Below are 22,809 nucleotides of genomic sequence, written 5' to 3'. Positions count from 1 at the left end.
CGGGCTAATTTCTGTTAGCTTGTCTATGGAGTTTTACATTATACGTTAGCATTAAGCTAGCGGACTTTATGCTTAGTTGTGATGCTGGCTAACATCTAAACATCTCTCACAATATGTTGCCTCAAATACGTTGTTGACTTAACTTAGAACAGATGTAGACATCTAGGGTTGTGCCGATCGTCCTTCCAATCGTCTATCGGCGATTGGAAGGACGAGCGGCGATGTTTTGTTTTCTTGGCGATTTTACACACACACATACTCGCTACTTTTTTATTGATCCAATGCGCAATCTGTTTGTTTTGTTTTAATGAAGCCGCTTCTCTGGCTGCTTCCAACAGATACTCTGTCATATGACAGTGTTTCACCAATCAAATGCAGCTACTGGCGACGTCCAATCAGACGGAGCCAGGTAGTCATATGACCGCACATAAAATCTCTGTGGTAAACAGGGTGGCCACTCCGCCTCAAATTTGAGGAAACACGTTTAGCTGGTGTTGTGGCTGTGACTAGGCTGCCGACGCCAGCCCTGTCACAGCCCGACGAGGTGTTCAATGATATGCCACAAATAAATTACGTCCACCACGAATAGATTTTTCAGCTTTCGGCAACGCAACAGTGTTCCGTTCATTGATAATAGTGCTCTTTCTCCGTTATTAGCACACACACACACACACACACACACACACACACACACACACACACACACACACACACACACACACACACACACACACACACACACACACACACACACACACACACACACACACACACACACAGAAGCGCGCATGCATGACAGCATGACAGCAGGGCACGGTAAAAGCGAAACTCATACGCCGCCGCCGCAGCCGACCCCCCCCCCCGAAGCCCGGCGATAGATAGGTCTATCGGCGATCTCCTGGGAGGGCGATTGGGACGATCTGAGAATGTCAAAATCGCCCAACACTATAGACATCCTTGTTAAGTTTATCCAGGTTTAGTTGGTGTTGTGGTCTACTGCATAACTTTATCCAGAGCAGACACTTCTCTCGGTTGAGATGTGGTTTGGGAAAAGGTAAAAATTCCCCCCCGTGGCCTCTCAGGATACCTAGTGTCAGAGTTGCATGTAGCCCATGAACACCGTTTGACCATTTTAAACTTAAAATGTCAAGAAAAAACATATAAAAACCAATGAAAACTGACTAACTGCAATGCATTTCAATGGACGTGGAAGCAGAGAATGTCCGAGTGTATGGGCTAGCTATGAGCACTGTGATTGGCTCATCGCGTTTGGGGGCGTGGCTTAGCCATAGGTCAATTCCTACATACTGGGGCTTTAAGGGTCAAACTGAACCTGGAGCTTTAACCACTGGCCACACTCCACCTGGTGCAGACACTGACACTGTGTGTGTGTGTGTGTTTCTCCCTCAGAGTAAACACAGTTTCAGGGTTTGGTCCTTCAGACTCAACCTGGTTGTTCATCAGCTTTTCTTCCTGCTCCCTCTCTCTTTCTTTGTCCTCCTTTCATTCATTCATTCATTCATCCTCTCTCTCTCTCTCTGTCTGACCCGATGATGATGAACATTCATCTTCCTCCTGTTTTCTTCTGTTTCTGTGTGAACAAGTTCAACACCAGCGCACAAGCAGAGACACGTTGTCTTCAACTTGTCCTCAAATGTTTTAGATCAACTCCTTTTCTCTCACTCTGACACACACACACACACACACACACACACACACACACACACACACACACACACACACACACACACACGCACGCACGCACGCACGCACGCACGCACGCACACACACACTCACACTCTCCATGTTATTCAGAGCAGTGATTTTTCTTTGTTGCTGCCTGAAGCAGAAAACTGATTAGTTTAGTTACACACACCCTCTGGACTAACACACACACACACACACACCCTCTGGACTAACACACACACACACACACACCCTCTGGACTAACACACACACACACACACACACACCCTCTGGACTAACACACACACACACACACACCCTCTGGACTAACACACACACACACACACACACCCTCTGGACTAACACACACACACACACACACACCCTCTGGACTAACACACACACGTTTCCGATGCACACCCATACACATACACATGCACGTGTGTGTGTGTAAAGACATGCCTCTCCAGTGAAAACAGCCAAACCTCACTGCTCCACACCCTGAACACACACACAGACACACACACACACCTCACTGACTCACTCCTAACATCTGAGTGTGTGTGTGTCTATGAATGTGCGTGTGCGTGTGTGTGCTGAAGGCCGACTGTCACGCTGTGTGTCTGTGTGACAGACGTGTGATTGAAGTCCTGGGACATGGCTGGAGGACACACACACATCACTATGCTCCTATTACACACACACACACACACACACACACACACACACACACACACACACACACACACACACACACACACACGCACACACACACAGGCTGACAAAGACTCGTTCTCCTCTGAGTCACACCATGTTAATAAACAGCAGCGTTTAATATTCACACTGTGGTATGTTTACTACTATTACTACTACTACTAATAAAAATTATTATTATTATTCTAATAGGGATGCTCGGTAACTTTAAAAAAAAATAGATAACCGTTAACTTTCTGCTTCCAAAGGCCGATAACTGATAACTGATCACTGATAACTGATACCGATAGCGATAGCGATAACAGACCAGTGACAACCTGAGATCATGACATCAATACTACAAACAAAACTCTTTAAATGAAGATGTTCTCTGAGCCTTTCAAACATTTGCTAAAAGATGTCAAACACAACTTAATGACATGACTTACATTCCAACGTAACACAAACATAAAGTTACAGGATCTTGGCTGGTTCCATACAAATGAAAGATTTTCACTAAAGTAAATGAGGTTCAGTTGTTGTTGTTGTTGTTTTATCTCATGGTCACGGAATCTTTAGACAAAATACAGAGAAAACCCTCAATAATAGTCATAGTAATAATAATTCTAGCTGCTGCACAGCGATGGGTCGGGTCCGGGTTATTTTATGGCAAATTCTGAGCAACAAACAGGAGAATAGGAAGACAGGACAGTTGACCTTGTAATGTTGACTTTGCACCAGTTGAGGGTTGAACCCACAACCTCTGGAACCGAAGACCGTTGTCTATCGCAATGAGCTACTTGACAAGTGGCAGTTAAACAGTGGCTTCACAAAGTGAGTAAGCCATTCACTGTCATGCAGGCAGATTTGAAACCACAGTAAAAAGAGGTAAAATTCTGATATGTATTTGTTAAACATCTATGTGACTCTAAGATTTTGTACATTTGTTTCACAAAGACCATCTGGTGTTTTAGTCAACTCCCTTGTTGGGTCTTGAACCCACATCCCTCTGACTCCAAGAACCAGCTCTTAACTCACTGAGCTAATTGTCTAGAGTGAGACCTCAAATAGACTCAGGTCACAAAATATGGTCAAAATGTCACAAATTCAGTCATCTAAACAAAAATCTGATAATACATAAATTGCATCTAGACAGCATGGAAATGTTGGTGATTTGTTTTTAATGATAAGTGTTTTGCTTCCTAAGAGAAAATCTGATGTTTAAAAATACCACTCTCACATTGACTGCAGTTGTTCCCATGAGAGCAGAATTCAAAATTAAAGAATAAAATTCTGATATTTGCCAAACTTCATCAACCATGACTCCAGAATATTCTCATTTTTTTTCAGGAAGATTGAAAATGTATTTAGCAGGAATTTGATGGTATATGTTTACAGTAGTGTTTACAGTCAAACGTTTTCATGCACTGTAGGCTCAATTTTTGCTTAATCAAAAATCCGAGAAACAAGTTTTGTGGAGGACGGTCTGGAGATGCTCTGTAGCAAGTTTGGTGTCAATTGAGCATTGAGAAAATTGTGGGAGGAGATAGGTTTTAAAAGTTTTACAGTTATTGAGAAAAACAGAGTGATGGACTTCATCATTTGTATTGAGTCTAAATGAACAAAAGTTTCAGCAGTATTGAGGCTACATTGTGGTGAAGTTTCAACACTGTAGCATCTACCGTTGGTTTGGTAGGAATTCTTTTTAAAGTTTTTTCAATTTAAACATTTGAAATTGAGTGAATCTGGCATGGGACTTCACTGGACCTTTGTGCAAAGTTTGGTGATTTTTCAGCCATGGGAAGTAGGAATTCCTTGGAAGAATAAGAAGAATTCCTAGGAATACAGTAGTGTCCAAGCTGCCCGGACCCTAAGAAGTGACTGTACTCTGTGGCTTCTCTCACGGTCACAAACCAACACCAGCTCAGACTCATGTGTCAGATCAAAGCTGAGTCATTACAGTGGATTAAAGTGCTGTGTCATGTCAGCAGCTTCAAACCTCCGACACCATGACACAGCTGGATTATGAGTTAATGTACAGGCAGCGCAGTGTGTAGAGTTACAGACGTGTAGAAATAACATCACACCTAATATAATATAATATAATATAATGTAATATGATATAATATAATGTAATGTAATGTAATATGATATATGATATAATATAATATAATGTAATGTAATGTAATATGATATAATATGATATAATGTAATATAATATAATATAATGTAATATGATATAATACGTATATAAATCTACAGTATATAACCTAATGTAGTTCGGTGGCGTCTGTCTTCAGAGCAGCAGTGAGAGAGGAAGAGGATGTTCCTTTGTTTTTTAATCAGTTGGTCACGTGACGCCAAGAGAGAGAGAGAAGGCGGAGGAGGAGGATAAGAAACGAGGATGAGTTGTTTTTTCTTCGTTAAATCAGGGAGGGAGGGGGGGGGGGGGGGGGGGAGTCTATTAATCTGGTGATGTAAGACACACACCAGGCCTGCTGACCGTGTGTGTGTGTGTGTGTGTGTGTGTCCAGTCGGTCAGCGAGGTGTGGACAGACTGTCGGCTGCTGTGTGTTCACCATGAGGATTTAGACCACACAACATTTAATCTATGGTGTGTGTGTGTGTGTGTGTGTGTGTGGTAAGGATTTAGTGTGCAGGGTATTTAAGTAAAGCTGTGTGTGTGTGTGTGTGTGTGTGAGGGGGGATTTGAAATCCTATGTGATCTCAGACAGAGAGAGAGAGAGACTGAGAGTCAAACTACTTCTTCGTCATGAAGGAACCAGGTGAAGGTCCAGTCTGAGCAGCTGCTGGTTCGGGTTCTGGTCCATGTGAGACAGAGACATGACAGATCCCTAAATGAAACAGACTATTGTTGGGCGTTGCTACAGTAATACGGTATGCCGCCGCGGTATCTTAAAGGGACAAAGTCAAAGTCAAAGAAAAATTTATTGCCATGTCAACCAGTGACAAGGAATTTGTCTTGGTTTGCTCTCCAGTACATACAACACGACACGACCCCACATGAAAAACACATGCGGGGGACAGAATAAATTACAAAATACAATACAATTTACAAATGACAGGGAACAGTACCCAGCGACATCATGTACACAGTATGGTGCAAAGTGCAATAGTGCAAGTCAATGTGAGTTCATGAGTCTGATGGCTTGGAGATAGGTGCTGTCTCTGAAGCGTGATGTTTTACTTTTGATGCTTCTGTATCTCCTGCCTGATGGGAGGAGATTAAAGAGATGATGTGCCAGATGAGAGTGGTCTGCTATGATCTTGTTAGCCTTTCTGACGAGTCTGGTTGAGTAAAGTGATGTAAGTGTAGGCAGGTTACTACAGCCGATGGTTCTAGAGGCTCGACGCACTACTTTCTCCAGCCGCGCCTTGTCCTGTGAGGTTGTGTGACCATACCAGACCAGCATTGAGAAAGTAAGTATGCTCTCTATAGTAGACCTGTAGAAATGGGTCATGGCTGGTCGGCTGACCCTGAATTTTTTGAGCTGCCGCAGGAAGTAGAGTCGCTGATGGCACTTACTAATTACGAGACTGGTGTTGAGCTCCCATGATAGGGATTGATGGATGGTACTTCCAAGGAACTTAAAAGAGGTTACCCGCTCAACCACCTCTCCATTGATAAGGAGGGGAAGAAGAGGGGTGGCCCTCTTTCTGAAGTCAACAACCAACTCTTTAGTTTTTGAGATGTTCAGTATGAGGTTGTTGTTCTCACACCACTTTACTAGCTTCTTCACCCCACTGCGGGAAGTAGTTTCAATGTTATCAGTGATAAGACCTACTACAGATGTGTCATCTGCAAACTTAAATAACAAAACAGAACTGGAATGTGATTGACAAAAGTGTGTGTATACAGAGTACAGAAGAGGTGATAGTACGCAACCCTGAGGGGCGCCAATATTCACGTGTCCTTTGAGCGTTCACACCTGTACTTTCATGTGGTCAAACACTATCTGATGAAGATCTGAAAACACAAGTTAACGCCAGGTGGAAACGGGTTGATAGTGTTTGTCAGTGTTTTAACATATAATTGGTATTTTATTGAATTGTTGGGTTAATTGTTGGAGTCTGATTGAGGCTGGTGTCGTGTTTATTAGTTAAACAGCAACACAGTGGAAGCAGCTTCTGGTCTGTTCAGCACAGACTGAGGAGAGAAGACCAGACGAGTGAAGAGAGAAGAAAGAGCAGAGCTGAAGCCTGATGACTGACTGTTGTTGTTTCTGTTCTATTTTAAGTCATCAGATTATTTTTAGCTGAACGACGCCAGCTATTCTTAGTCCTGCTGCTCCGGACCCAAACCAAACAAAGAGACTCGGTGTCATTAGTCTGAAAACAGACCCACAACTGGTTCTGGATCTGATACCTGAACCTCACATTTGGCTCAAAGACTTACTAGAACTCAGTAAAGAGCCTATTAGATTGTGTTAAACGGTCAGATTAATACCATTAACTCCAGACTTGGTGCTGCAGTTCTGCCTGAGCCTCGGTGACGGTGGATGAACAGGGAGGAGACTGAGCTGGTGTGTCTGATGAAGTTAAATATTGTGTTTGTTTGAGTCATATTCTCACGTACTCATGCAGTTACTTCATCTTGTATTTGTTGTTACACAGTGAGTAATATTCTCTGAAACAGAAACCGCCCGCAGGCTGAACCTCGGCCTGTGGGTTTGTCCACGTGACCTTTGGTTTCAGTGACACGCAGATAAAAATATTCACTCTGTCACAAACTCAGAAAAATCTTCCCAGAGAATCTAAAGCTCAGGCGTCGGTTCCGTTTGTCGTCTGTGGTCGAAGCTGCTTCCTTTAACACAGCAGAGGCAGACGTTTCTGTGCTGTAAAGGTCACAGGTTCGATTCCCACAGTGACATGTAGTAAAAACACATCTGAAGCTCCATCATGAACCATAAAAACCCTTCATCCTTCTCCTCCTCCTCCTCCTCCTCTTCATCCTCTGCAGAGGGGGAACTGTTTTTTTTTCCATTCCCACACAACAGAAACTTTCCACAACATCCCAGAGAGGTGGAGCCGACCGGTTCCCATGGAAATAGGTCGGTGGTCAGACGGCTGTAATAATGAGTCTGCAGATCCACGGCTCAGATACCGGGACAGATTTAGACGGACTGGGAGAGGCCGAGTCGCCTGTCGCACTCTGCTCGGCTGCTGCTGATGTTTATCTCTGAGGAAAAGACTCTGCACATAAATAACCCATAATTTCTCTGTTTGTGCTCCAATTATCATTCGTAGGCGTCAATCATGAGATCAGGTATGCTGTCATCACCGAGCAGCAGCAGCTCAGACATGTGAGCTGAGGTGTGACACACCAACAAGAACAATAATAAAGTTGTTGTGTTGCTGCTTGTGATGGTAGAAGATGATCGACTTGTTTTGTTGATGTGGATGGTATTTCTGTCAGCTGTTTGATGACTGCATTAATTATTGTTATTGATCTGATTTTACACTAGAGAACTCTGTCTGGTTTCTCTGGATGAGATTAGTAGAAAAATCTGTTTAGAGTGAAGCTAAACATGCAGAGGAGCTGAGCTGACCGTGGGTTGACACATGGTGATGAACCGTCACTTTAAATGTTACTGAAACAAAATCACAACGTGGTCAAGTATAATGTCCACAGACGGCTTGATGGATGGATCAATGGATGGATCGATCATTGTGGCTGTATTTGTCTTCTTCATCATCATCATCATCATCATCATCATCATCATCATCATCATTCCCACACAACAACAACATTCCTCAACGTTCCAGGAAGCTGTGGAGCGACGGTTCCCGTGGAAATGGGAGGCTGAGAAGATTCCATCACGTGACCAGGACGTTGGAGTATGTGATCAGAAATAGACTGTTTGGTTTAATAATACTGGACCAGTGACAGAAGAGACGGTTCTGGTCCCGATATTATTACTGTAAAGCTTTATTTAGCAGCAGCAGCAGACGAGGCCGAGCGGGCAGAAACTCTGTCACTGTGTTTCCCAGAGTCTGAGAGAAAACCAGAGCTGAGCTCCACATGACACCACAACACAAACACGGTCAGGACCTGAACCCAATGGCTGCTGTAGAATACCAACATGAAGGAGATCGGACCGACATGGAGGAGATCGGACCATCACAAAGGAGATCGGACCAACAGACCAACATGAAGGAGATCGGACCAACAGACCAACATGAAGGAGATCGGACCAACAGACCAACATGAAGGAGATCGGACCAACAGAGCAACATGAAGGAGATCGGACCATCATGAAGGAGATCGGACCATCATGAAGGAGATCGGACCGACATGAAGGAGATTGGACCAACACGAAGGAGATCGGACCAACAGACCAACACGAAGGAGATCGGACCAACAGACCAACATGAGGAGATCGGACCATCATGAAGGAGATCGGACCAACATGAGGAGATCGGACCATCATGAAGGAGATCGGACCAACATGAGGAGATCGGACCAACATGAAGGAGATCGGACCATCATGAAGGAGATCGGACCAACATGAAGGAGATCGGACCATCATGAAGGAGATCGGACCAACATGAGGAGATCGGACCAACATGAAGGAGATCGGACCATCATGAAGGAGATCGGACCAACATGAGGAGATCGGACCAACATGAAGGAGATCGGACCATCATGAAGGAGATCGGACCAACATGAAGGAGATCGGACCATCATGAAGGAGATCGGACCGACATGAAGGAGATTGGACCAACACGAAGGAGATCGGACCAACAGACCAACACGAAGGAGATCGGACCAACAGACCAACATGAGGAGATCGGACCATCATGAAGGAGATCGGACCAACATGAGGAGATCGGACCATCATGAAGGAGATCGGACCAACATGAGGAGATCGGACCAACATGAAGGAGATCGGACCATCATGAAGGAGATCGGACCAACATGAAGGAGATCGGACCATCATGAAGGAGATCGGACCAACATGAGGAGATCGGACCAACATGAAGGAGATCGGACCATCATGAAGGAGATCGGACCAACATGAGGAGATCGGACCAACATGAGGAGATCGGACCAACATGAGGAGATCGGACCAACATGAAGGAGATCGGACCATCATGAAGGAGATCGGACCAACATGAAGGAGATCGGACCATCATGAAGGAGATCGGACCAACATGAAGGAGATCGGACCAACATGAGGAGATCGGACCAACATGAAGGAGATCGGACCAACATGAGGAGATCGGACCAACAGACCAACATGAGGAGATCGGACCGACATGAGGAGATCGGACCGACATGGTGACGAGATCTTCCTATTCATGGCTTCTTCCCATCTGGTCCATGCGCTCAGTTGTCTCAATCCCATCCTCTGGCTTGCACGCTGTTCCTCGACCCCAGCCCTCACTTCGCGTTAAACCAGGTCCTGCCTTTCCTTGCTCTCAAGTTTGTTTTAGTGGATTGTCGGAATTGTTCCCAGACCTGCACAAGCTCTCTGTGATGCAGCCGTGGTTCTGCCTGGTCCACAGCCTCCTGCACCCTCCACTTTCTGCTAGTCCTCACCTAAGTGCCCGCTTGAGATACGTTCAGGTCCCTGGATTCCCTGTGTTGGAGCACCTACGTTGCCCTGGTAACCATGAACTCCTCAGTAAGGCTGTTGATGGGGAGCGTCGGCTTGTTCTTGTTAGCGTAGAGGGCGATGCTGCTTAGGCTTCGAGGTAAGCCCAACCAACGTCACAGGTGGCTGCTGACCCTCCTCTCAAGTCCTTCCACAGTAGAAATTCGTATACCAGCAATGGCCACAGTATTCTAGGCAGCTGGTATAAGGAGATCGGACCGACATGAAGGAGATCAGACCGACACGGAGGAGATCGGACCAACATGAAGGAGATCCGACCATCATGAAGGAGATCGGACCGACATAAAGGAGATCAGACCAACACAGTGTTTTTCTGTAAAGCTGAAAACATGTGAATGTAGAACAGATTCTCACACAGTCTGTGATGCTGCTGCAGCTGTATTACACCTCGTCCTGACATACAGCAAGCGAAACAGCAACGAAAACTCGCGCGAGGGTGTCCTGATATGCAGCGTGACGATTTTGTCGCAAGTATATTCTATTGGTTCAGAATCCAAACCAATCAAATTATCGAGGGACGTACACAAACTTGCGGCGCTATTCTGAGATTCCTGGTATTTCCTGGTTGCTGTTTTTCACATCTTTGAGTGTTTTTTCCTCTCATATTCTCCTCTCTCTGATAACTCGCTTGTCAACCGAAAGCAGCGTGGACTTATCAACCAATAAGTGAGTGTTTAGGGGCGGGACACCGCCGGCAAATGTCGTCCAGATAGAGACAACGCGAGCGATAATTTCAGGGTTGAGCGACGCTGGACGGCGCGATGTCATTGCGGCGTCAGGACAGGCTGATTGAAAAGTAGCTACGCATTCTAATCACTTTTCCTCGCTCGCTCGCGTCGCTGTCACATCGCATCGCTGTCTGTCAGGACGGGGTGTTATGCATCAGTTACATCACTGTAACATGGGAAACCAGAATGTGAACCTACACGACTCCATGTAGCCGGTGAATTAAGACGTGTATGTTCGTGTACATGTGATATTTGACTGGAGTGTTAAAGCACCAGCATCAGAGTCTGGATCTCAGTGTGAGTGGCTACTGTATACAACCTGCACAGATGTGGTGACTACATAACACACGTACTGAAAACTATTGTTCTGAGAAGAGACGGTGAGGAGGTCACAGGGTGAACAGCTCTGATCTGAACTCCATGTGGTGTCCAATCATCCAGTCAGCCATAAAAAACACTAACAGATGCTTTGTGTGTGTGTGTGTGTGTGTGTGTGTGTCCTACTCTGCAGGAACGTGTGTGTATGTGTGTGTTACAGTTGTATAACAGCTTCTCAGCAGGTCTTACTGTTCTGCTTATACCTCCAGGGCTTATGGCTCAATCTGCGTTGTGCATGTGTGTTAAATATTAGTTTCCTCACAGAGTCTGGGGACGTCAGAGCTCAGGATCAGTGTGTGGAGAGACTGGACCTCATGGGACCAGGTTCACACTGGATCAGTGTGTGGAGAGACTGGACCTCATGGGACCAGGTTCACACTGGATGATGTGCAGCTTCAAAATACGTTTAATTTGTTTATTTTTACAACGTAATCAGTTTACATCAGGTTTTGAACGCCACACCCACACCCCAACCCAACCCATCCTGGGGGCATTCCCACAAACAAACCCACACACAAAAACACTCACACACAAAAACAGGCAACAGAACACCAAAAGAAGAAAACAAAAATGCACAAATACAAAAACAGACACAGACTCACCAAAAAGACCCAAACTCCTTCGCGTTCAGCAGTAATAGACGGTAGAGATGCAACGATGCATAGGCAAGTGTATTTTTGTGGAGCGGGACAACTTTGGCTCGTTCCTAACTACACCAAAGATACTGTAGCTGTTAAAGGATCAGGCTGCAGAAAGATGACGACCAGAAACCGGACATGACCAACACATGTGTCCCAAAGAAACGGGAGAATATCGACACCTACAACAGTTTGGTGCAACAGTCTGTCATTACACAACCTTACATTAAATCAAGCCATGTCTGAATAAGTTAATTTATCTGAGTGGTTTTTAATCAAACGTTGTGATGTGTGGGAGCTCCGACCAGCCTGTGCTCATGTGACCTATAGGGTTAATGTTAGTTTAGTTTAGTTTATTAGTTTAATAAGGGACAATGTGCAATTACATTAATAATTTAAAGGAAAAAAAAAAGAAAAGATGGTTGCACCAGATTTAGCTCCCAGCTAATTTCCATCTGTAGTCCCTACACATAACATAAAAGTAGTAAAATACACAGAATACAAGCTATTATACAAAGATGAGGCATAAACAGACACAGTTAGACAATGGACAACATTTAGACAACCACATGTATGAGGTCGGCAAAGTGCAAAGTGCTCATAGCAGCATGGTTATTCATAGTATTGATAGTAATAAATAAAGTAATAATAAAGATAAAACATGAAAGTGGCAACAGTGGCAGATGTAAAACCAACGATGGTAATTCTCAGTTACAAAAAATAAAAAAATGACCAGCTATGGTGATGTGACAGATGTATCTGTGGATGTCAAATGAATAACAGAGACAAGAAGTGCTAACGACAAAGAGAAACATGGATAACCCTTATCCATTATCCATTACACCTTCTGTGTTTCACCTTGGTGCTTCTGGACTGATTCTGGTTCTGGTTCTGGCTGTGGTCCATGTCCATGTGTAATCTGTCACTGACCGGCTCAGGTGAAGGTTGTGCAGGTTGTGTGGTGTTTCCTCCTGACTAGGGTTGCAAAATACCAGGAATTTTCAAAGTTGGAAACTTTCCATGGGAATTAACGGGAAAAAATATGAAATTTACAAAATTGAAGGTTGGCCCATAACAGGGAACTTAAATATAGTTGGGGAAAATATATTGTAGCATAATCTTGGCTAAAACAACCAGATTGAATCCAATATAGTAAGTAATATTTTACTCACCATTCATGTTTTTGTTGTTCAGTAAAATAATTGATTGTTCATACAAGAATTAAAACTTGATAAAGTTCTACTCACAAATTAATCTGTTGAAATGTCATGTTTTTTGTATTATTTTGCATGGATATCTGCTTATGACAAAACAAAATATTTACATTTATGTTTGGATATGATACAGTTTGTTGAAATTACCCCCAATTTCCAGCTAATTCCCATAAATTCCCAATAATTCCCATAATTCCCATGGAAAGTTTCCAATTTGGAATATTTCCCAAATTCCCCAGCTTAACTTCCCATGGGAAGTTTCTGGAAATTTACTGGACATTTTCTGCCCCTTTGCACCCCTACTCCTGATGGTCTGACAGACAGCAGCGGTGCGTCCTCTGAGGACACCGAGCGACCGACCGGTCCAAACCGCTGTGGGACAGAGGGAGGAGACACTAGAGATATGAGAAACCCTCAGAGGCAGAGCTGTGAAGATGGGCTGTTGTTGTGTGGCTGTTGTTGTGTGGTTGTGTTGTTTCAGATTTATTCATGGATAACCCCTTGAGGTGACCACCCAACACACAACACAAAGCACACACAACATGACAACAGATATACAAAGTAGGGCTGGCAGCCTTCCCCCCAAAATTGAATATCTAATGCTTCTTATGTTAAATATTCACATTTTTCATGTTTTTTTTAAAGCTCATTATATATTCGGCTATACCAGTTTATTATTATGTCTTGCATCCACTAAAGGGCATTCCAACCAAATCTGTTATGTAACATCTGCAACACACTTCAGTTTTACCAATTCAATCATAATCTAAATATTCTAAGTAGTGGTGCAGTGGATCACAGTGGAGTTTAGTTGAGTTGAACATGTAGTCCGCGCTCCGGGCAATTAAAAAACTCTGCTCATAAATTTGAAGCTGCAGCTCTGCATCGCACAACAACACAACAGTTAGTTTTATCAACATGTTTATGCCCTGAACGTTGCGATGCACAACGTTATGTTGCAGAAGGAACACGTTCTAACGTCAGTTTCACCTTCGAATGTCGAACATTGTTACAATAATTAGACTTGTGTTGGATAGTGAAGTCGTCCTGACGGCTCGAACACACAAACTCTCACACATTCTCTAAACTGTTGTTGTGTGTTTGCAGCAAAGTGCTGAGGATCCTGATATGTAAATGTGAGAGTGTGTTGTGACTGTGTACGATGATGACACACACACAGTTACATGTTGTTGCAGGTGCCGTGTGAGTGTGTGTGTGTGTGTGTGTGAGAGACTCGTGCTGATGTCAGTGATGTTATGTAACAGCTGTGATGTCACTGAGCTCCTTGGCCCGTTTTCATGTCGACGTCTGTTGTTTTAATCCACGAGGTCGACACGGCAACACAAACTGACTCACAGCCTGACCTTCAACACACACACACACACACACACACACACACACACACACACACACACACACAGTTCAGCAGAAACTGAAACGTGTTTTCATTTAGTTTCAGGTTGAACTGTTTTAAATTCACAGAAAACGTCGAGTCGCTTATTACTGATGTTTGGTCTCCATGTTGTCAGGCTGGATAGTGTGTGTGTGTGTGTGTGTGTGTGTGTGTGTCTGTGTGTGTGTGTGTGTGTGTGTCTGTGTGGGTACAGTCCAGATACTCATCATGTCTCTATCTTTGTCTCTGTCTCAGGACTCGTAATCTCTCCGGTGGTTCTCCCAGACCGCGACACGCCGCCAAGAAGATCCACTTCATCAAAAACATGAAACAGTACGACACCAGAGGCAGCAGGTGAGACACACACACACACACACACACACACACACACACACACACACACACACACACACACACACACACACACACACACACACACACACACACACACAGCTGTCTGTAACATGGAAACTGGAGGTGATCCAGTTCTGTCTCTTGTCTGTGAACAAAGTGAATTGTTTGGTTGGTTGTTTTTATTTCTTTCCATGATACAATAATGTGTAAATGTGTATATATATATACATTCTATACATTTATGTATATGTAGGCCTATATATTATGTTATAAAACATAAAGGTGAAATCCTGCGATCTGATTGGTTGTTAGCCGTGGTATATTATACAACAGTTAGTTCCGACCGGTCCCAACCGAGCAATTTGATTGGACAAGAGACGTTCCATGAGTGCTGATATACAGTATAACAGCACTGGGACTTTTTACGGACGTTATCACTCCGCTGTTCAGCTGGACAGGAGCTAAGTCAGAGCCAGGCTCCCCATACAGGAGCTGCCCCATCTCTCTGCTGCTGCTGCTGCTGCTGCTGCTGCTGCTGCTGCTACAGTTATAAACGGACCTGAACATTAAAACCTGGACCTGACCTGGTCCGTCTAATTGGAGATAAATCTCTACTAAACCCGGCTGGAAAAAAAATCGCCGCGGGGGCAACTACGTTTTAACGGTGATGTGTTTTGATATTAGCATTAGCTGTTGTTAGCCACGTAGCTCAGCTACTTAGCTTCAACTGTGTTTATATTGATTACATAGATGATAAACAAATGTAATACGGTATCGATAACGTCTCTGTGTCTTCACGCTGGTCCTGTTGCTGCGGTGCTAATCAGACACTGGCTCAGAACCAGAACCAGCACTGGAAGCAGCTCGGTGGAGAAGCTTGTAGCTCGTAGCAAGCTAGTATGAAATGTTTAAGTGTTGCCTGGCAACAGCCTCGTCTCCCTTCCAGTTGCAGAACTATTTCTGTTGGCGGAGCCGGTGTGATTATCTGCGGCACTCGGCCTGCGGCCTCGTGCCTACGACCGAATCACAGCCGTGCTGATATACAGTACAACAGCACTCCCTCTCGTGTGATATTGCTTAAATACCACGGCTACTATTCTAAAGCCTTATCACAGCGTAGGCTATCACTCCGCCTCAGCCACGTATGACTGGTATGAATGGAAGTTGTTGTCATGTATCCATGACAACGGACTGTTGCAGTCCGTAGCAACAGACAGTTGATGTTTTTAGGATGTTAAAATGTAGTAAAGTAGTGTAATTGACATGTTGAAGGTGAACTTTGACCTCCAGAGGGTTAACAATGGTAGAGGGGACTGAGCAGTGACAGAGCTAACTTGGAGCTAACGTCTGGAGAGGTGGGAACAGATTTTTATTCTGCTGGAAGAAAACTACATGTCCTCTTTCATATTGTTGTTATTGGTAACCGTTTTATAAAAGCAGTATATCACTCCAGTCCTCCAGGTGGTCTCTGCTCATTCTACCACTCTAAGGGGGAACAACGCCCCTTAGAGTGGTAGAATGAGCATAGACCACGGCCTGGAGGGATATATTGCTTAATTTTGTATAAGACGACTGTCTCCTGAAGGACACTGAGTATAACTATATAAACTGAAAAGGGACATTAATCACATCGTCCCACTGCTGCAGCTGTGGACAGATGTGGACAGATGTGGACTATAGGGATGTCACCATTACTTGTTTTCACAATTAATCTTGGCATTAAACGCCACAATGAATTAATCTTAAAGATTCCCAAATACCGTCACTTCCCAAAGAAGATTATGTATGAACCGTATCAGCAGATGTGGCGCCAAAATGTTCATATACTGGTAATGTAACATTGAATTGATAGGAATTTAAATGTTAGTGTCATTTGTATTTAAAAAAAACAAACAAAAACAGAACAAAAAATGATACATGAACATTTGGTATAGATGACAATTTATGACCTGAATATTTCAAACACTTCCCCAAGAACATGTGTAATGGTGACATGACATCCCCAGTGGTCTGGTCTCTGCAGCGTGTTGAGCTGAACTCTTTAAAGTGTGTAGAGTTACACAACAACAACACAAGGTCGGCTGGAGGTGGAGTGTTGACAATAACAGGAGCAGCAGTTGTTGTTGTCGTCGTTGTTTTAGATTGTGTTCAGACTTGTAGTTGTAGTTTCTGTCGGTGACGTCTGTGCTGCTGCAGACCCAGGTCCCTGCAGGTTGTGTAGTTGTGTAATTGTGTAGTTGTGTAGCAGCAGCTGGTCTCAGTCTGACTCAGTCTGAGTCTCCTCTCACCTGGAGGATCTGCTCAGTCTCTGTGGCTATTTAAAGGGATAGTTCAACATTTAGTCAAATTGTCCCATCACCATAATCCCTATAGTCATAGCAGTAGGTTTGTTACCTTTAATTGTCGGTGCAAGCTGTTTTTAGAACGGCGGAGCAGAGCCGTGAGCTGCTCAGAGCTACGCTACGGAGGCTCATTATGGGATTTCTTGGTTTCCCTCATCAAACTCATCAAATACACAATCCAACAACTCCACAACGCTCTGGTGGACAAGTTGTGAGCTGCACATTCACCACGCTATGAGATAATAACACAACGTTACCACACAGAGTTGTTGTAGAGGGAAATTCATGCAAAACCACTGATGCACGTTGCCTTCAGGGACAGTTTTTCATCAACAGTCTCTGTATTTCCCTCTAAAACAACTCTGTGTGGTAACGTTGTGTTATTATCTCATAGCGTGGTGAATGTGCAGCTCACAACTTGTCCACCAGAGCGTTGTGGAGTTGTTGGATTGTGTATTTGATGAGTTTGATGAGGGAAACCAAGAAATCCCATAATGAGCCTCCGTAGCGTAGCTCTGAGCAGCTCACGGCTCTGCTCCGCCGTTCTAAAAACAGCTTGCACCGACAATTAAAGGTAACGAACCTACTGCTATGACTATAGGGATTATGGTAATGGGACAATTTGACTAAATGTTGAACTATCCCTTTAAGGTATTGAGGGTTTTCATAGGACACGACTCAGGTGTTTCCTCTGCAGCTCCGACTCTGAACTGTCTCTGTTCACTTCTATTCTTCCTCTATTGTTTTCTATTCTGGTGCTTCCTCACAGCGTTCATGAGTCAGACCTCTGGGTCACAGCAGCACCAGACATCTGATAATAACACACTCAGAGCTGATTGGTTTAAAATAGACCCAGTGAGCAGCAGCAGCAGCAACGCTCTCCATGTTGTCACGGAGCAGCGCACACCGAAGAAAACCAGAATTCAATCAAAATCAAAATGCATAAATTCATGGAGGACACACTTCCCTACTACACTACTACTCATGTTATTCCTGAGTCTTTTATTTCACTCGTGTCTCTGCATCATCTTTAACTCTGGTGTCTCCTTCTTTTTTTTTCTTTTTTTTTTTAGAAATGTAAAAACTATTTCTAGATTTTTCTTTAATAAACTTTTTTCTAGAAAATATTTTACTTTTTTTTTTTTATTATTATAGAAATTTAACCACTTTTTCTAGATTTTTCTTTAACATTTTTTGGATACATTTTAATTTTAGAATTTTTTTTTTTAACTTTTTGAAAATTTGACCACTCTATGGAGAAATTTTTGAGAAAATATTTATCTTTTTTCTTTCTTTTAGAATTCTTACCACTTTTTTTCTAGAATTTGTTTAAAAAAAACGTATTTATTTGAAATTTTTATCACTTTTTTTCTAAAAAAGTATTTTTTCCAGAATTTTCTCAACAATATTTTTGACCAAAGAAGTAATGTTCTTCAGTCTCAGAACAAATATTTGTGTGGCGGTGTCGCCATGGAGACGAGAGCTGGGACACCGGGTCGGAGGCTCTGATCTTACGAGGTTGGTTTTCAGCCAAGAGACGCTCCATTCTCCCTGGAACTAGTTACAAGGCATTGGTTTAACCAGCACTAGAGACAAGGGACACATGGAGCTGAGTTAAGGTGGAAATCCTAAAGAATTCCTCCTTACATTAATTTTCATTGTCACCAAAATGTTAAAAAGTGTAAATAAGGTTAGAGTAGTTTCTTCTGGATCAACAGCATCAGTCATTGTTCTGAAGTTCACATTGTTCCTCCACCAGCCTGAACTCAGATATTTAATATTTAATCTTTAATCTTTAATAATCCATCCCAGAGGATGTGAGTCGTCACCGAGCGCCAAGTGAAGGTCCGACGGTTCGTGTCAGAGTGAGTTCAGACAGAAACAGCCTGAGTCTGTGGTGGCGCTCCAACATCTGCTGCATCTAAAGGTCACGTTATCACAGTTAATTAAAAACATGTTGTTGATCGTCCTTCTTGTTCTGTGTGTGTGTGTGTTCGGAGCTTGAGCTTCACGTCCCAGTGGGAACGCTGTTTGTTTTCCCTGAAGGTGATTATGGGATAATTTGGCCTCGCTGTGATGAAATGTGTTAAGACAAACGGACGAGTGGAGGGACAGAAAACCTCCGAGGACTCAACTCAGTCTGCTGCTGCTGCTGCTGCTGCTGCTGCTGCTGCTGTTTCCACTCGGCTCCCCGGAGACTTCCTGCTCCGTGCTTTCCCAGGCATGATGGGGAACGTGTGTGTGTGTGTGTGTGTGTGTGTGTGTGTGTGTAATGCAAATCCAAATCCATAATCTCTCTCCTGGGACGGACAGAGGAGCAGCAGGGACGAAGCCATCAGTCCAGTTTTCTTTTCTTTTTTACAGATGTGTCCAAAATCAAGTTGTAATGTTTTTGTTTTTCCCACTGTAGCTGTGTGTGTTCACATAACTACTGATAACTACACATAACTACACATAACTAGTGTTATAAGCGGGATAATGTATAGTTGGTCTGTTGTTATGGAGAAATAAACCCCGACAGGAAGCGGAGGGATTCCATACATCCTGTCGGGGTTTATTTCTCCATAACAACCGACCAACTATACATTAACTGCTTATTACACGGTTTACGAGTAAAATAATTAATTTGAAACATAATGTTGATCAAAATACGACATTCATCGATTTTTAATTGCATCATTTCTGCATGTCCGGTCACGTCCGCTGTTTCACTGAGCCTCCTCCTGTTCGTGCATTTGAAGCCTTTGATAATCAATCAGTGGATCGATGGATTACCATACACGTGTTACGGTGTGTGTATTGTGTGTAGTTGTATCTGTCGTAAACAAGAGGTGCCACCGAGAGGAGAGTGTCACGGTTGTAGGAGGAAGGACCCAAATGCAGGAGCGTACAGGCAGATTTCTTGCAAACTGAGGATTTAATTGCTTCAACAGCCAGGAGAACAGAACACCTTGACGACAAACAATAATCCAACACGGAAATGAAAGAATCACAAGACTAAATACAACAGAACTAATCAAACCAACAAGCAACAGGTGAGGAGACAGGAGGGCAAAGAAACCTGATTGGTGGAGACACACAAGGAGCACGGCTGATGATGTGAAACACAGGACAGGTGTGCAAGGAGACTGAGGAGGGAAAACACAGGAAGACAAGACAAGGACTTCAAAATAAAACAGGAAACAATACAAGACACAGACCATGACACAACACAGAACTTCAAAATAAAACAGGAACTAAACTTTTTCGTTTGGTTTCCAGCCTCCAGTCTCCTTGTAACAAGTTACAAGTCATTTATCTCTAACATCACTGTTAGTCCGAAGCTGTTTAATGACGGTAAAAATGAAACATCAGGTAAATATCCTGCATAGTTTCTCTTTTCTGTGCTGCGCTGATCAGAGCAGCGTCCCTAGCAACGGTCTGTTATACATGACGACGGTCTGTTATTCAGAAATAACGGACCGCAGAACGCAGCACTGGACCAATCAGAGAGCAGCATTCAATAGAGCCGTGTAATAATTAAGCAATATAGGCTATCCCTCCAGGCCGTGGTCTATGCTCATTCTACCACTCTAAGGGGCGTTGTTCCCTCTAATGCCCTCTACACACTGTGCGATTTTAGCAGTCTTATAAGACTGTTGCATGACACACTATGCGACGTGGAATTTACAATCTTTGCTACGACGTCAAGTTTGACGTGTGCAGACTGTACGATGATCGTTCTACTGAATCGCAGGTCGCCCGCTCCCCCTCCTCCCCCCTCCCTCCCTCTCTCCCTCTTCACACACAGACACAAGTCACCGGCACCAGTGGAGCAGTACCGCTAGTTGTCCGTTATTTAAAAATGAAATCACGGCCTGTATTGGTACTAGAGAACATCACAGCAGTACCGTCACGTAATGAGAGCACATCTAAACGAGGACGAAGTCACCTCTCCCGGCGTAAACACGTCAATATTCTCCGGTAGGCGACCGCTTCTCATCATAGTCCGCACATGGGTTTTTTGTTTTTTTTGGACAGAGTTTCACACACAACTTTTCTGATGGCTGTATGAGTCTGTCCATGTTCCTCCTCTTTCTGCGACAGTAAAAAGGAATATACACCTCTCCAGACATGACAGGATAGGCTAAACTATTCGTTTTTTAATTTAATGACTATTTACTCGAAAATCAGTGCTCGTCCCTGTCAGCTGCGCCACTGATAGACGTCCATCAGCTGATTAGTAGACGTAGGTCGTAGCAGTTTTCTGACACTGTCAGAATTTAATTGCAGGTCGTCTTTGGTCGCAAGACGCTGACAACGGCCGTCGTAGAGCCTGTCTCACTGTGCGACGTAAGACGGCCGATTTAGAGCTACGACCAAAGATTTCGCCACGATTCTCCTACGATCCGCCATCTTTCGTCTGCGACGGGCGAAATCGCACAGTGTGTACAGGGCATTAGAGTGGTAGAATGAGCAGAGACCACCTGGAGGACTGGAGTGATATATAGCTTTTATAAACCGGTTACCAATAACAACAATATGAAAGAGGACATGTAGTTTTCTTCAAGCAGAATAAAAATCTGTTCCCAGCTGTCCAGACGTTAGCTCCAAGTAGCTCTGTCACTGCTCAGTCCCCTCTACCATTGTTAACCCTCTGGAGGTCAAAGTTCACCTTCAACATGTCAATTACACTACTTTACTACATTTTAACATCGTAAAAACATCAACTGTCTGTTGCTATGGACTGCAACAGTCCGTTGTCATGGATACATGACAACAACTTCCATTCATACCAGTCATACGTGCCTGAGGCGGAGTGATAGCCTACGCTGTGATAAGGCTTTAGAATAGTAGCCGTGGTATATGCTCATTATACCACGGTTAACAACCAATCAGATCGCCGGATTTCACCTTGACGTTATATAACTACTGATAACTAGTTATAACTAACTAGCAGCAGACTGGGCTTTTGACTAGAGAAACCAGCAGGTCAGAGTTGAGCTGGAAGCCTCTTCTTGATGTGTGGGTCTCTAGAAGGAGCCTCTGTGTTGGATCAGCTGCTGTTTTCTTCTCCGTGGGTTTATCTCAGCGCAGCTTTCTAAACAGTCCCCGGTGTCTCGGCCTTTAGCTGCATGTTCCCCTGTCTGGAACATGAGATAACATCCTACACACACACACACACACACACACACACACACACACACACACACACACACACACACACGGTCATGTGAAACTCAGTGTTTATGAAGCTGGAGGTCCTGTCTCCTCTCACTGGACAAACATGAAGTCCAACCGTCACTGACATCACCGGGCGCCGCCATCTTGGCCCGGTGATGTCATGGTGATGTCATCGGGAGCCTGAGTCTAAACCAGGAAGTGGAGCTGCACCGTCAGAGACCAGAACAGACCCAGACCCATCAGGAACATGGACACGTAGACAGACGTGAAGCTCCTCGTGGTTTCATCTCCTCCAGAACACGACAACGTCACAGTGAAGGACACGACGTGTTCTCTCTTCATCTCATCACAGATCTGAGTTAAACTCTGATTGAAACTGAATCAGTCCCAGTGACAGTTTGTTTCAAACCTGAAGAAGAAACATCACGTTGGTGAGGAGGAGGTCTGAAGGTTCAGAGCTACCTGAACCAGCCCTAACTAAAAGCCCTGTCATAAAGGAAGGTCTTAAAGGGATAGTTCGGGTCTTTTGATATGAATCTATGTGGCGTCCCCATCATCAGTTACGTGCTGTGACGGTGAC

General features: G+C 44.0%; 1 protein-coding gene and 1 long non-coding RNA gene across 2 annotated transcripts in view; one reads left to right on the top strand and one right to left on the bottom strand.

Moving 5' to 3' along the window:
* LOC310988711 overlaps nucleotides 1-22,809 on the bottom strand; it is a 531,702-nt gene that overhangs the window by 284,965 nt on the left and 223,928 nt on the right. The gene's annotated exons all lie outside the window — the stretch shown is intronic.
* LOC310988879 (CDK5 and ABL1 enzyme substrate 2-like) overlaps nucleotides 1-22,809 on the top strand; it is a gene marked incomplete at its 5' end in the record, with an annotated part of 41,043 nt that overhangs the window by 6,595 nt on the left and 11,639 nt on the right. Inside the window, one exon of the mRNA XM_083975683.1 lies at nucleotides 14,626-14,724. Coding sequence (XP_083831809.1) covers nucleotides 14,626-14,724 — 99 coding nt within the window. The remainder of the gene's footprint in view (nucleotides 1-14,625; nucleotides 14,725-22,809) is intronic.

The sequence above is a fragment of the Trachurus trachurus genome (genome assembly GCF_905171665.1).
Source record: "Trachurus trachurus genome assembly, chromosome: 7".
In the NCBI taxonomy this organism is placed as follows: Eukaryota; Metazoa; Chordata; class Actinopteri; order Carangiformes; family Carangidae; genus Trachurus; species Trachurus trachurus.
This window is presented reverse-complemented; position numbering and strand designations above follow the sequence as displayed.